The sequence below is a fragment of the Apus apus genome, chromosome 20 (genome assembly GCF_020740795.1).
Source record: "Apus apus isolate bApuApu2 chromosome 20, bApuApu2.pri.cur, whole genome shotgun sequence".
Classification (NCBI taxonomy): Eukaryota; Metazoa; Chordata; class Aves; order Apodiformes; family Apodidae; genus Apus; species Apus apus.
This window is the reverse complement of record NC_067301.1, coordinates 7905016-7918980: the sequence shown is the minus strand read 5'-3', so window position 1 is coordinate 7918980 and position 13965 is coordinate 7905016. Positions and strand designations below refer to the sequence as shown.

General features: G+C 45.9%; 1 protein-coding gene across 6 annotated transcripts in view; it reads right to left on the bottom strand.

Annotated features, from left to right (window-relative positions):
- PAX7 (paired box 7) overlaps positions 1-13965 on the bottom strand; it is a 104099-nt gene that overhangs the window by 37414 nt on the left and 52720 nt on the right. For all 6 annotated transcript variants that reach the window (XM_051637518.1, XM_051637524.1, XM_051637521.1 and 3 more), the window contains 2 exons: positions 2709-2874; positions 1694-1896 (listed from right to left, as the gene is read on the bottom strand). In XM_051637518.1, the coding sequence (XP_051493478.1) occupies positions 1694-1896; positions 2709-2874 (369 nt within the window). The remainder of the gene's footprint in view (positions 1-1693; positions 1897-2708; positions 2875-13965) is intronic.

The window sequence follows — 13965 nt, the reverse complement described above, 5'->3', positions numbered from 1 at the left end:
GTTTGTTTTCACACTCGAGAGATCACAAGCTATTGGACCTTAAAATCTATATACCTCTCTGATGTCCCCATTTATTGGACTCCTCTCTAAACAGTTGTAGCCTTTTCATTTCAGAGGCCTACCTAAATTCTCCCAGTAGATTCAAATTATTTTGCACTTCCTGTCTTAAACAGTGTTACTGGCCAGTTTGAAAAAAACTACTATGGTGCACTTCATGTGTCTCCATATTTCACAAGTGACTGAGAGCAAAAGTAGAACATATTTGGTACCCCTCCAGGATGGCAGGCACCCCATGAATACAAGTCCTTGCTACTAATTGTCAGGGTACAATATGTGTCTTGTTCCACTTAAAAGCAAATGTGCATTTGGAAAAGAGATTACACCAAGTAAACCAAAGAGAAGGTTAAAAGTTCTATCTAATGAGGTGACAGAAAATGAGAATACTTAGCCCAGGACAGTGCTACAGTGGGCTGTATTTTTGGGTGGTGAACATGCTGGCATCTCCACAGACTTCAGTGGAACTCACCAGCTGAGAACATAAGTCTGCTGCCACAACACACACAGCACAAGCTCTGCTCTATGTAGACCCACTGATGATGGAGGTTTTGACCTCTCCACAGTGCTGAGGCTTGCTTCTCTGCAACAGGCAGCACTGCAAAGCCAGACACACAGCTGGCAGCAAGGTGAGCAAACCTGGGATGGGGCCCTTCAGAAGGCAGCTGGGTTGAGGCTTGGATCACAGACCCCAGAGTCAGGTCATAGAATCACAGAATGGGTTGGGTTGGAAGGGACCATAAAGATAATCTAGATCCAACGCCCCTGCATGGGCAGGGACACCTCCCACCAGACCAGGTTGCCCCAAGCCCCATCCAACCTGCCCTTCAACAGCTTCTCTGAGCAAGCTGTTCCAGTGTCTCATCACACTCTATTCTGAGCTCAGGCAATTATTTTAAAATCAAGGGTTTATTACACAGGGAGGCCATGGCTGTTGCCTGGTAACTTAAAACACACTCCAGTCTTTTACACAAACACGTAAGGTGTGAAATGTATCTTTCCTCCTTCCAAGCTTACCTACACCGCTTAATCTGACCTTGTGGAAAGCATTAACAGAATTGTTTATGTAACAATTAGTTTCTCAAAGCTAAATCCCAGATTTACAGCTCTGTGTTTTGAGGAAGCTCAGGTCCAGGGCACTTTCATAATATAAGGGCTTTCCATATTCCAACCAGACTTCGACAAGCTGGCTTTGGCTAATCTACAAATCAGTTGCCCACAAAGCATGGATTACTTCTAAAATAACCCTGCAAAAAGTAACTAAAAGAGTGGAGCATGCTGTTGTTAGGCTAAAATCCACAATCCAAGGGCTCACACCTGCACTGGAATAATTTTGGAGGGCTGAGAAGATGAACACCAACGATCTAGGTGTTTCCAATTACAGTGTGTTAACCTGAATATGGGAACTAACAAGATATAAATGCTCTGGCAGCACATTGCTGAGCTCAGGGTAGAGCTGCCCATAAACAAATTAACTAATTGCTTTAACTAGGCTGCCTCCAAGAATTCATGACAATAACGATAACTCCCTTGTTAAGCATAACACACTGTGATAGCCTGAAGCTTGCCCTGCTCTCAGAGGATCTGGACCAGCCAAACACTCTTAGCCAAAGAAAGAGAACGGAAGCAGGTCACATACCTGTGGAGAGAGGCCATTGCTGACAGGATTCATGTGGTTGGCAGGAGCTGCAGCATTCATGAAACTGTCTGAGTAGCTGGAGAAGCTGTGCCGGGCCCCATAGGCAGAGCCAGTATCGGCGGCGGCAGCGGCTGCAGCAAGACCTCCCTGGTGCATGGTGGATGGTGGCAGGGGCTGGGGTCTGTGGACAGTGCTTCCCCCATCTGTGGACAGAGCATTTAGAGGTCAAAAGTCACGGGGTGTTAGAGCTGGGAAGGGGCAGAGCATGGTTTGGGATACCCTGATCTGGGTCCCACAGGCCCTGTGCTGCATGTGAACACAGCGTACAACGGGACGGTTTGTGCATGGTACAAAGCTGGGATGAAATATCTGGATTTTCTTTTAATTTTCCCCCAGACAGAAGCTGTGAATTCCTTTGTAAAGGCCAAAGCCAACTGGAAACAGCAATACTGACAGAACAAGGGGCAATGGGCACATACTGGTACACAGAAGAATATGAGAAAATACTTACTCTGAGGGTGACAGAGCCCTGGGACAGGCTGCCCAGGGAGGTTGTGGAGTCGCCATCCCCGGTGACATTCCAAACCCACCTGGATGTGTTCCTGTGCGATCTGCTGCAGTTGACCCTGCTCTAGCAAGGGGGTTGGACCAGATGATCTCCAGAGGTCCCTTCCAACCCCTGCCACTCTGGGATTCTGTGAATACCCCTTCCACTGAGCCCCAGTATGGAGGGATCACACATAGGATACTCACTTTGGACCGATGGGCTCCCTATTTCAAAGCTGACCTAAAGAACCACAGCCATGAAACACAGTGACACAGCAGAAAGGACCGTGAGACAGAGGAGATAACTAGGGCATTTCCATCAACCTGAGGAAAAACCTGGCCTCCCCAGGCAAAGGAAAACCACCCATGTATTACAAGAGCCTCAGCGGGATGTCATGAATCAGACAGAGGGACAATGGGATGATGCAGGGCAAGAGACAAAGAGCAGTGCAGAAGAAGGGGTGCTCACCTTGGGAAATGGTGGTCGTTGGGTAGGTGGAGTCTGGCAGCTGGTATGGGGGGAGAGTTGGCATTCCTGTGGGTGGGAAGCCCCCTGGGAGCAGGTGGTTGAAAGCTGCAAGCTGGTTGGCTCCTGCCTGTTTGCGCCATCTCGCCCTTCGATTGCTGAACCACACCTGGGAGAGGGGAGAGGAAAGAGCATGTGTGAACTCACGCTGAGCTGCTGCCCCTTCTCATCTGGGCTGCTGATGCATTGGATGGAAAAGCATCCTGAATTACAGCACTGAACAAAAAAAGGTTCAAGTTGCTGCCTGAAATGGAGTTCAGGAGTAGTAAAGCCCCCTTTATTCAGCTCTTGTGAGGCCCTACCTGGAGCACTGTGTCCAGCTCTGGAGCCCCCAGAACAAGAAAGACATGGAGCTCCTGGAGAGAGTCCAGAGGAGGCCACAGAGGTGATCCAAGGGCTGGAGCAGCTCTGCTCTGGAGACAGGCTGAGAGAGTTGGAGTGTTCAGCCTGGAGAAGAGAAGGCTCCAGGGAGACCTTAGAGCACCTTCCAGTGCCTGAAGGGGCTCCAGAAAAGCTGGGGAGGGACTTCAGACAAGGGCAGAGAGTGATGGGACAAAAGGGAATGGATTAAAACTGGAGGAGGAGATTTAGGTTGGACACGAGGAGGAATTTCTTCCCTGTAAGGGTGGTGAGACCCTGGCCCAGGTTGCCCAGGAAAGCTGTGGCTGTCCCATCCCTGGAAGTGTTGAAGGGCAGGTTGGATGGGGCTTGGAGCAACCTGGTCTGGTGGGAGGTGTCCCTGCCCATGCAGAGGGGTTGGAACTGTACGATCTTTAAAGTCCATTCCAACCCAAACCATTCCATGCGTCTCTGTTCCTCAGTTTACTTTCTCCAAAATGATAATATGACTCCTGCCCTGTCTCCTGGGTGAAGATATGTGGATTTAAACTTGTTAAAGATACTGCTAAGAGCACAGGAGTGTGCTGTCAGCAATAGGGTGAGACGAAGAGGAATAATTTAGCTTGTGTATTCCAAGAGAGTCCAATGCCAAATAGATGCATTGCTACCACCTGGCCATTCTGCCTTGCTATCTGACAACTCTGTGAATTATGCTGAAGGATTAAGTACCATAATAGCAACACGGCTGCACTGTTAGGAGGGATAAATAGACAGATTAGCATCATGGTTTCTATGTTAGACAAGCTAAATAGATAGAACCAGACCGGAGGGAATACAGGGTTTTTTCTTAGCTTCTCTGGACTGCAGCAAATCACTGTTGTCTGTATGCTAAGACATGCTCTCCTTGCAAGAGGCACTGCAGCGAGCACCAGAATTGTACTGCAGCCAATTTCAATCTCTGTGCATCCAAATAAACCCAGTATTAAGGCACGTGCAAAGCTGGGCTTGTGTTTCCTACAGTGCTAGTTCACCTGTGAGACTCAAGGGGAGATTTTTCTAAATGCCTTTGTCTGCCCTGATGTGTTTTATCACAGGCAATCTCCCTTCTGCATAGTAGGAAGGGCTTCTCAAGCTGTCTCTTGGGTTTGGTTTACTTTATTTAATCAGAGAGGCTCTCAAGCCCGATCCCTGTTTGGGGTTCAGACGTATGTGGATAAGCTTTCAAACCAGATGAGAATGCAGCTGCTGGACTCTGTGAGGCCTAAAGGGCTAGAAAACATGATTAAATTTCACAGCAACAAGAAAAAACTGAGCAAAAACCAAGAGTGTAAAGCGTTCAGGGGAAAAAAAATAAATCTTTCATCAGGCTCCCAAACTGCTCAACATCAGACCAGAAGGTGGGGTTACAAGGGTTTGAGGCACTGCAGTCCAAACTGTCCCCATACCTTGTGAACCAAACTAAAACACTCTTCTCTAAACACAGCAGAACCTTACTCTGAAGCACCTTGCACTTTAGAGACGATCCAAACCTCAAAGTGGGAGTCTTTCTCTGGCCTTTAGATTGAGTCCCCCTGTAACTGTCACTTGTTAGTTTGCCTTTCACTTCTTGGCACCCGTGGGTAAGGAAAAGTCACTCAGCATGACAACGCAAAGTGTTTTCTCTGAGAACTGCTGATTTCATGGAGTGCTGGCTCTCAGTCCCCTGCACTGCAGTGGTGCTTGCTGCAAAAACAAGCATCCACTGAGCTCTGCACACAAACTTCTGTGAGGTTCTTTTGACAGTCTATTATTGCTCTCTCTGTGTGTTACTCAAGTACCAGTGTGCTGTGGAGACAGTCTGATTAAAACATGCTAATGATGCTGTGTTTGATGTGCTAGGAAGGACCTAGCCCTGGGCAGTCCTTCACTTCACTCTGTTATTTACATCCTGGTACAGTGAAAACAAAAAAAACCCCACCCAGTTTTCTTTGGAAGAGCTGGTCTAAATTAAACCCCTGAAATGTACACAGTGCTGATGTCAGGTCCTTGGCACCAAAATGTGTCTTTTTACAGACCTATTCCTACTGCACTGCACTGCTGGCTGAAGCAGCATAACCTCTGAGCACCTTCCAAAAGTGTGACAGAAATAGGTCAGCTCACATCCGATCTGCATTGATCAACAAAGTCCATGCAGGTCAGAGCCACTATGTCCATTTTTGGCACCAGAAGACACTAGCAAAATCTAGGACAGAGTTACGGAGAGAGAAATGAATTAACATTAAGGTCTCTAGGACTTTACAACTCTTTTATCCAGTCCAATTCATGGCACAGTTTCTAGGAGCAGTGAGTAACACAAATGGATAAATAACCTTTTGTTTGCCCTGGTCATGCAAAGAGGACAGTCCTGTCCTTCCCTCATGGATGTGTCACTCATGCTTTGAATTAGGGACACAGAATGTGGCTCCTCCTCTCATAAAATTTGCTTCCACTTTCACAGTCAAGGACATTAAAACTGTCCAAATATTTTTGTTAGCTAAACATAAAGAGATAAATAAACCTTCTCTTTTCAGAGAAAAAGGCCCAGTCCCAAGTTGGAAGAGCTTCCATGGCAAAGAAAAGAAAATATCTTGATGCTAAGGACAGCAAATGAAATTAAATACCTGAAGAAAAAACCATAACCAAACAGTAATGAATCCAGGAATTAAGAGGGAAAGAGAAATTGAACTCCAAGAAAGTAAAAGCCACTCCCAACGTTGCCAACACACACCTTTGTATCCCTTGTCCAGAATTACAATTCACATGTGTGCATATGACTCCTCCTTCTCCACACCCAGTTCAGGGTGTATAGTTCCTTTATTTATTGAGGGAGATTAAAAGGATACTCTGGATCCTTTTACAACCAGGTAGGGTGGACCCAAAAGGCCTGGGCATGGACCATTCCTGGGGTGTCTCCAAAGCACATGGGTGTGTGAAGAAAGGAGAGCTCACTTTCAAGTCAGTGGAGTATCATCAGAGAAAGAAACTGCTCTTAATTATGGCACAGGCTCATTCTGTGATTTTAGGAAAGCTTTTCTGATTTAAAGTCAACTGAAACATTGCTGCATTCAACAAGTTTGGTCCTTACATGAATCAGATCAACACCTCTAAACTGAGGATAAACCCCTCATTTTCTTACATTTGAGTTTATTTCAGCAATCAGACATCTGAGATAGAGGCTCCTTTAACTGCCAGTAGGCACCAAGATCTCTGGTTTGCCTACAGCAAAACAAATAATAAACAATAATCATAGTAAATACACAGGCACCAAATGATATTGACAACTACACACTTCAATGTGGTGTTTCCTAACAGAGCCTGGTTAGAGAATTCAGCCACAGACACACTGAAACATTCCATAAACAAACTGATAGGATTTATCTTCCCATGCAGAGGAAGGGACATTTCATGGCCCAAACAGGTTGATGCTGCCCCTAATTTAGAACCCAGAGAAAAAAAAAGAAGATACAGCCCAGCTAATGACGTTAGCACTTCTTTCCCTTCCTCCGCCTTAAAGGTGGCTCAGGCCTTTATGCTTATAAATCATTTTATTGAGAGTTGAAATATAGAGGCTAGAGCATCTCACTGTAATGCGAGGAGCACTTCAAAGGGAACCTGCTTTCACTTCACAACAGTTAAGGTTTTATCAGCCACTAAAGATTCCCCCTGCCAGAGGATCCTGTTACACCATGTTAAGCCTGGGGTGGAGGCTATGGCTGCTAAAACCAGGCTGGTGGGAAGATGAGGAAGAGGAGGAAGTTTTGAAGCTGCTGGTTTAGCTATGGGGACGTTCTAGAGGCTGCTGGGGCTGGATCACATCAGTTTTATGCTGGGACAAAGAGAGCCAGCACTTGGGGAAAGGGCTGTGTGAGGAACCCAAGAGCAGAAAAAACAGCATGTCAGAAAGCTGCTTTTTCTTAAAAAAACAAGTTCTTCATGCCCTTTTGTCTGTGCACAGCAAAGAGATCCTGCACTGTGTTAATGTGCTGTTTTCCAAGGGTGTGGAAGAGAGGCCTCTAAGGACAATAGTTTGTACCTGCTGAAGACATTTGGGGCTTTTGTCCTTGTGAATTGTCTTCCAAATAATGTACTAAGGAGACAGGAGATGGGTTACAGAAACTGCTCAGCTCATCTGAGGGAAAGCAGATAGATACAGGAATGTTCTCATGGAAAAAAATTTAAAAGAAGATATCCAAGGAGGTTCTTCATGTTCCAGTCAAGGCCAGGAGTGCAGATAAGACCAGAGTCCCTCACTGTGCCATGTGCTCCTTGCTCAGTGAGCACGTTTGCTGCTACAAGGATCCTGAAGGCTGCATGTTCACTGCAGAGTATCACTCCATCCCTTCCCAGATGGCAGAGTGACTGAGAGACCTCTCCAATTCATCACTGTCTGCCTTGCAGAACCAGCTGATTTCAGAAGAGCCCATCCTCCTGGATTGGGTTTGGGGCAAAGGTTAGCACTGCTTCTTATTTAACCTGAACGTCTACACCCAACCCTGCCCAGGATGTCCCAGCCACTTGTTCTCCACCAGCAGAGAAGGGCTGCAGAGACAGCTGCCTGCCAGGATGGGGCTGGACTGAATTATCCCTGCAGCCCCTGAGATATGGGTCAGCTCCCACAATTTGTCAGACAAGGAGAGGAAAGGAAGGTCAAAAAGAGCCTCCTGTGGGAAAGAAAGCCTGTTGTGTTTCTGCTCAGCCTAATCAGGACTTGATGTTGGAGAAAGATAGATGGGATAAATGAGCTCATAAATGAAAACCGGGATGGAAAAGGAAAATTGTACCTTTGCTTTCCAGCAGAATGGAAGGTTTGTTTACTTTCACAGGCACAGGACACTGTAGGAACCAGGTGGAATAGAATCACATGGTCACTGATGGCCCAAGCACACCAAAAAAATTCCCCTAAAGTCAGATGAGGTCCCTCCTCAAGTTGCATAGAGGCAGCTCTGCCAGACCAGGTCCTCCAGAGGTTCTCCTTTGAACCAGGGCAGATCCCAGCAGTGCCTTGCTTTGTCCACACCAGTCATAAATGCTGCAAATTCTGGACTTCCCAGGAGGCTGATGCTTTTAGAGGGGACCTCCAGCAGCAACAGCAATGAGAGATCAGGGTAGCTATTGCTATTTCAGCCCTCCCAGACTTGAATGAGCTGAGATGGCATCCTCTGAGTCCCCACAACTGTTTAGTGACAACTATACTTCCTCTGCCAGGTGCTGAGGGGTGCAAAATATTTTAGACAGAGATTTTAGGCATATAGGCTTTCATCTGCATGTGTAGGGATGAGGCTGCATCTAGTGACACTTGAGTTCAGTACCTAAAAGACTGAACCTCTGTCACTTGTGGGTAAGATAAATATTAAACAAGGTTAGTGGAGCAGAACAAATCACTCTTCACAAATGAGATTATCCAATGAATTCAGCCTATATTTCTCCTGGCATACCCCCATCCTGAAGGTGTTAGCTATTTATAACCATCTGCTGAAGAATTTCAACAGTTTGTGGTATGTGGATTTTTTTGCAACCCCCCCCCCCCCCTTTTCAAACCATTGTTAGCAGTGAAATACTTGTTGTATTGATTACTTTATTCTTGCACTATTCTTTGAACAAATAATGTCACAAACACCTCCTCAACCACAAGGCCATCTCTACCTTTATATGATCACCACAGTGTGAACACCTATTAACTGCTAATGGATTTCATCCTCCAGACAGGGAAGCAGGAGAAATGGGATAGGTCTAGGTCTGTCCACTTTCACACTGAGACATCCCAAACCCAGGTTTGAACCCTCCAGGTTGGAGCTTCACAGCTCCAAATCCAACCCTGCCAGTGATGTAGCTTTACCACTTACTGTAATAAAAGTTAGTAGCAGTTACAAATTATAAAAAAATAAATACTACCATTGACATAGCTATTGGATAGTGAATGATTGTTTGCAAATGTTGTGTTTTCCAGCTCTACCTTTTACAAACTGTGCTTCTCAGTGATTATTTAAGTTGTATGGGGAAATTCTGTTAAAAAAAATAAACCCCAAAACTTCTGTTTTCCTTATCTCTTTACCTCTCTATAAAACCTGTGTCTGAGGATGAATGGGACTTGTGGAAGCTGAAAGACATCAGGAAGAGTTCATTGCTGTCAGAAAGCATCTGTGAGGGACTGTATTTTATTAAGTTCTTTCTCTTCACTTGGACACTTGCTCCTTAGATGGCCAAGTCTTAATGGTGTTATTGTTGCACTCAAACATTTTGCAACAGGCTTTGATGTTCACACCTCACAAGGTGAACGAGATGTTGGGAGCAGATTTCCTGTTGCTATTGTTTGGCTAAAGGTAGGTTGGGCTTTAACAGCACAGAGGTTCCCACTATTGAGATTTTCCTTCTTAAAAACAATGAGCTTTTAAAAAGAGCTGAAACACCATGTGAAGTGGCTCAAAGATGAAAACACCCTGGTAAACCCTCCTCCTCCTTATTATAAACATTTTCTATTGTTGACCAAACAGAATCTATTTAATTGGTGGCCCTGTAATCAGAAAGCCTCCTTAGCTGGGGAGATTGAGAACAGAGGGGAGCCACACAAGCTGGCTGCTCGAAGCCACAACACACTTTACTGGGCACACACTTGGTGGTGGCTCTTCTAGGATCGGAGGTTCAGCAGATGGCATATGAGCAAAGTGTATGAGAAACATTTTGGTGTACACCCTCACTGGACTGGAAATTTTGGGATAAAGGTTCTCCTCATAAACCCTCTGGGAGGCCCTGTTTGTTTTTAATACAATGGGACAGACACTCTGCTGTTATAAATCAGTGCAACTTCACTGCCTTCCCTTTAGACCAGCTGAGTGTGCAGTGTTGCACACAACTGCTTCACCCATGGAACCAGGATCTCGTTCATTGCTTTGGCCTCTGGGCCCTCTGGCCTTTGTAAGAAAATCACATCATTATCACATTGTTTAGAGGATCCCTTTGTGACCATAAGGCTGACAGCTCTGCTCCTGGGTCCAGAGCAGACCAAGAAAAGCAGAACAGGACAAAAAAAGAAAAAAAAAAAAAGAAAAAAAAAGGACAGTTTCAGGTTTTGCATCTCAACACAAAAATTCTCCATTTTATCTAAAATTCACATTTTACTGAACTGAATGGATTCCTCTCTCTGCAGAAGGCAGCATGGGGAAAAGAGCACTTTCTGACATAAATGTCTCCATTTGTTTCACACAGATTCCCTGCCCCACACAGAGCTGGTCCTGTCAAATAACACTGCAACTCCTGAAGTTTGCAGTCATTCCTGTTGATTCCAACTCATGCTTTGCCAGAAGGACTACAGGATTAGGCTTATCATTTCCATCTTCAGGAAAGTATAATATATTTAATGAAATAGCACTGACTCTCTCCAGCAAGATGCCCTCAGGCACACACAGCTGGGACCGTGTCCTCTGTCAGTGGGACATTTCTGCTTCCAAGGGAGGTGGTTACTGTAATTCTACTACAAATACCAAAAGTGCTGATGCTTTTCTAAGTGAGATACGGACATAGGATGTGCTTGCAATTTTAAGAGGTCTGGCTTTTCCAAAGTTCAGGTGGAAAACGACTTGCTGCTGCAGTTTGGATACCTGGAAATGTACTTTTTTGGTTTTTACCTCACTGGGGTGGGCTGAGGGCTTATTTGGAGCATACTGGCTGGTGCGAGTATGCAGTGTGTCACTCCTTTCTTTAATGCAGCTGAATTTCTAATTCAGGCTGGGGAGATGGGAAAGAAAAGCAGCAATGCCATGAGACACCCAGGATGGATTAATCCAGCCAACAGAAAGCACATGACGAGACTGCAACCGACCTCTCTCTCTCTCTCATTAGCAACATCCATCTGCAGCGAGATCTCTACAGGACGTGAGGGGGAAGCATCTGGACCCTCCTCACCAGCTCGGCTGCATCCAGCCCTGGCTGGCTTTACCTTGCAGAGCTGCTTGTTTCAAGCTGGCTGGAACGGTGCTTTCCCCTCTCCCTGACCTCTCCTGGGAGCTGGATGCCTCCCGGCAGGGCCCGGCTGCTCTCCCGACGTGCCTGGGCACACGCAGCAGCAGCACCGCGGTTCTCACAGACCGGCTGCCGCGGTGCCAGGGGCTGTTCCCGCTGGGCTCCGTCTCTCTGGATGCTCCGGTGTGCAAGAGCACGACTGGCCCTGTGCCCTGGAACACCAGTGTGCCAAGGCAGGCTCTGCCAAGCACAGCCCCAACTGCCTGCTCCTCTGCACAGCCTCCCGGTGCCCCCGGCTGCTGCCAAGACCACGGGGCAGCTGTTGTGTCATAACCTCATCGCAGCTCCCTTCACAAGAAATGTAAACTAGGCAGACCCTCCAGAAGAAAGAAAACATTCTCAGCTGACCTATAAGGGAGGGAGGGGGTTGACTTCTGACAGCCAGTTTGGACACATCTCAAAGGGTTTGGGAAGCAAAACACCAGGCAAACAGCATTAGGCTGCATCAGCTTTGCATGACTCGAGTTAAGGCTTATTGCTGAGGGACACCTGGGTACCACCTCACTGTCCCTCTGTACTAGCCACATCCCTGGAAGTGTTGAAGAGCAGGTTGGATGGGGCTTGGAGCAACCTGGGCTGGTGGGAGGTGTCCCTGCCCATGCAGGGGGTTGGATCTATATGATCTTTAAGGTCCCTTCCAACACAAAGCATTCCAGGTCTCTATGATTCTACTGCTGGTAGAGACCTGCTTACCACCACACTGTCCCTTCATGTACCACCTTCACCTTCAACAAGCACCATCTCAAGGAACGGGATGGACCTTTGCATGCAGTGACAGCTGGGGAGAGGCTTAGGTCCCCACCAGCCCACAACAAAGACATTTGAGAAGTTCCTGAGAAATCCATGTGTTTTCTGGAAATCAGACCACAGAGCACTGCTGGTAAAGGGTGGTTTTCAGCTGCTTTGCACCGAGCAGAATTGCTTTGTGAAAAATTTCAAGCAAAACTGAATGGAATTTCTTTTCTGGCACTTCCATTTGGCATGTCTGAGCTGCTGCAGCACCATCTAGAATACGGCTGTTTGTTTACTACAGCTTGAAACTGTGTCATAAAATACATATTATGTGAGTAGCCTAGAAAAGCACTGAGATTTCAAAGACAGAATTGCTCTGAGCCTTTTTATTAAATGAAACATCCATTTTCTCCCAGGCAGAAATCACAATGGTATCCATCATAAAAATGATCAATAGAGCACTGGGTTGCGACTCCTGCTGTCTAGTTTAATTTTGTTATTGAAATAATGGTTTCTCAGTGCATGGAATTTCCTGGGGATTAATAACAGACATCAGGATCACAAGGCATCCCACCCCTTGGCACTTTCTTATTTATTTCTGGAAAGCACCCACTGCCCAAACCATAGGAATCAGGATTAACAGACTTGCTAACAGGATGCACGTTCGTACCCTGTGGTACCACCTGAAGCATCCACAGGTGATGCTGAGAAGCCAAAACTGCCATGTATTTAGGTTTTTTTGGGGGTGGGAACAAATTGGTAGATTTCTGGGAAAGATTTTTGAGATAATACTTTGGAGCCTGCCACATCTGACTCACTGTAGCATTAGAAAAATGGAGCTGGGCTGCTTGGGTGGGAACGTATGCCACCAAAGTCTAGCTGTGAAAAATATTTTCAGCACACAAATTTCTAAGTGACCTGGGGCTGTGGTACTGACCTGGGGACAATTTGGGTATGTGCACTGCTTTGTTTCACCTTGTATTTCTTTCTGTTAGTATTGTTCAGGTCAAAACTGAAATAAACACTGGGGTTTGGTGGTAACCAGCCTTAAAAATGCAACACATTTGGGCAAATAGATCCACAAATGGGATCATCTAGGAAAAGGATTAGCTTCAACTCCTTAGGGCCATGGTTGAAATACCTGGTGTCTCAGTTTTGACTTTGAGAAGTCATTTCTACACCTAGACAAGAATTTCCTGACAAAACTATTTTTCTATTGAAAAACATGGTCCTGACAAAGCTAAACTGTTTATGAGAAAAGGGTTGTTCTGAAAAATGTCACTTCTCGGGAAATGCCAGGGAGAAAAGTTTTTTAAATTATCACAGAATTCTGTTTAGGTTTGTTGTTTGTTTTTTTCCCCACAGAAAACCTTTGCCATCCTCAGTTAGATAATTACAAAGACTGGTGTAAAAGCCCAAAATACATTCAAGATCAAAATCAGAGCTCCCATTAAATTAGCTCAGTGAATTGCTTAGCTGTTAGACTTAATTTTTAACTCCATGAACTCTTGGCATTCAACAACTTGTTTTCCAGAAGGGGGGACATGGGAACTCACAGATGGGCAAGAATTTGTTCTGTACTGGACAATGAGTGTGGACACATGAGTCAAGACATTGCCTTGCACAAAAACAAGTCAGTGGGAATTTCCACTGGTGGTCTCCCTGGGCATGGATTTGACACTGTAATCCTGATCCTTCCGGAAATCCATGGCAGTCTTGTCCATGGCTATGCTCACTTTGGGATTAACCTTTCAATGGCTTGTACTTCTGGGCATGTTGAAGTCTGAATGCTGGAATCCTGCATCTCAACCACACAGACACTGCAGTGACCTTGCAAAAATATTGTTCACTCTCCTGTGATCTTCTTAGCAGATGAGAAACTGGAGCTTGGAACTGCTCCCCACCACCACCTCCTCTTCTTGTTCAGCTTGTGAATTTTATTAGCTGTCAACGTGTCAAACTTCCACTTAGCTGGACAGCTGCATGACAAGCCAGGCTCTGAGGCCTGCCAATAATGTTTAACAGAGCTATCAGCTTTTCATGTGGAAGAGATTATGGTAGGCGAACACTCAGGTATCAGAGGGATCAAATGAGA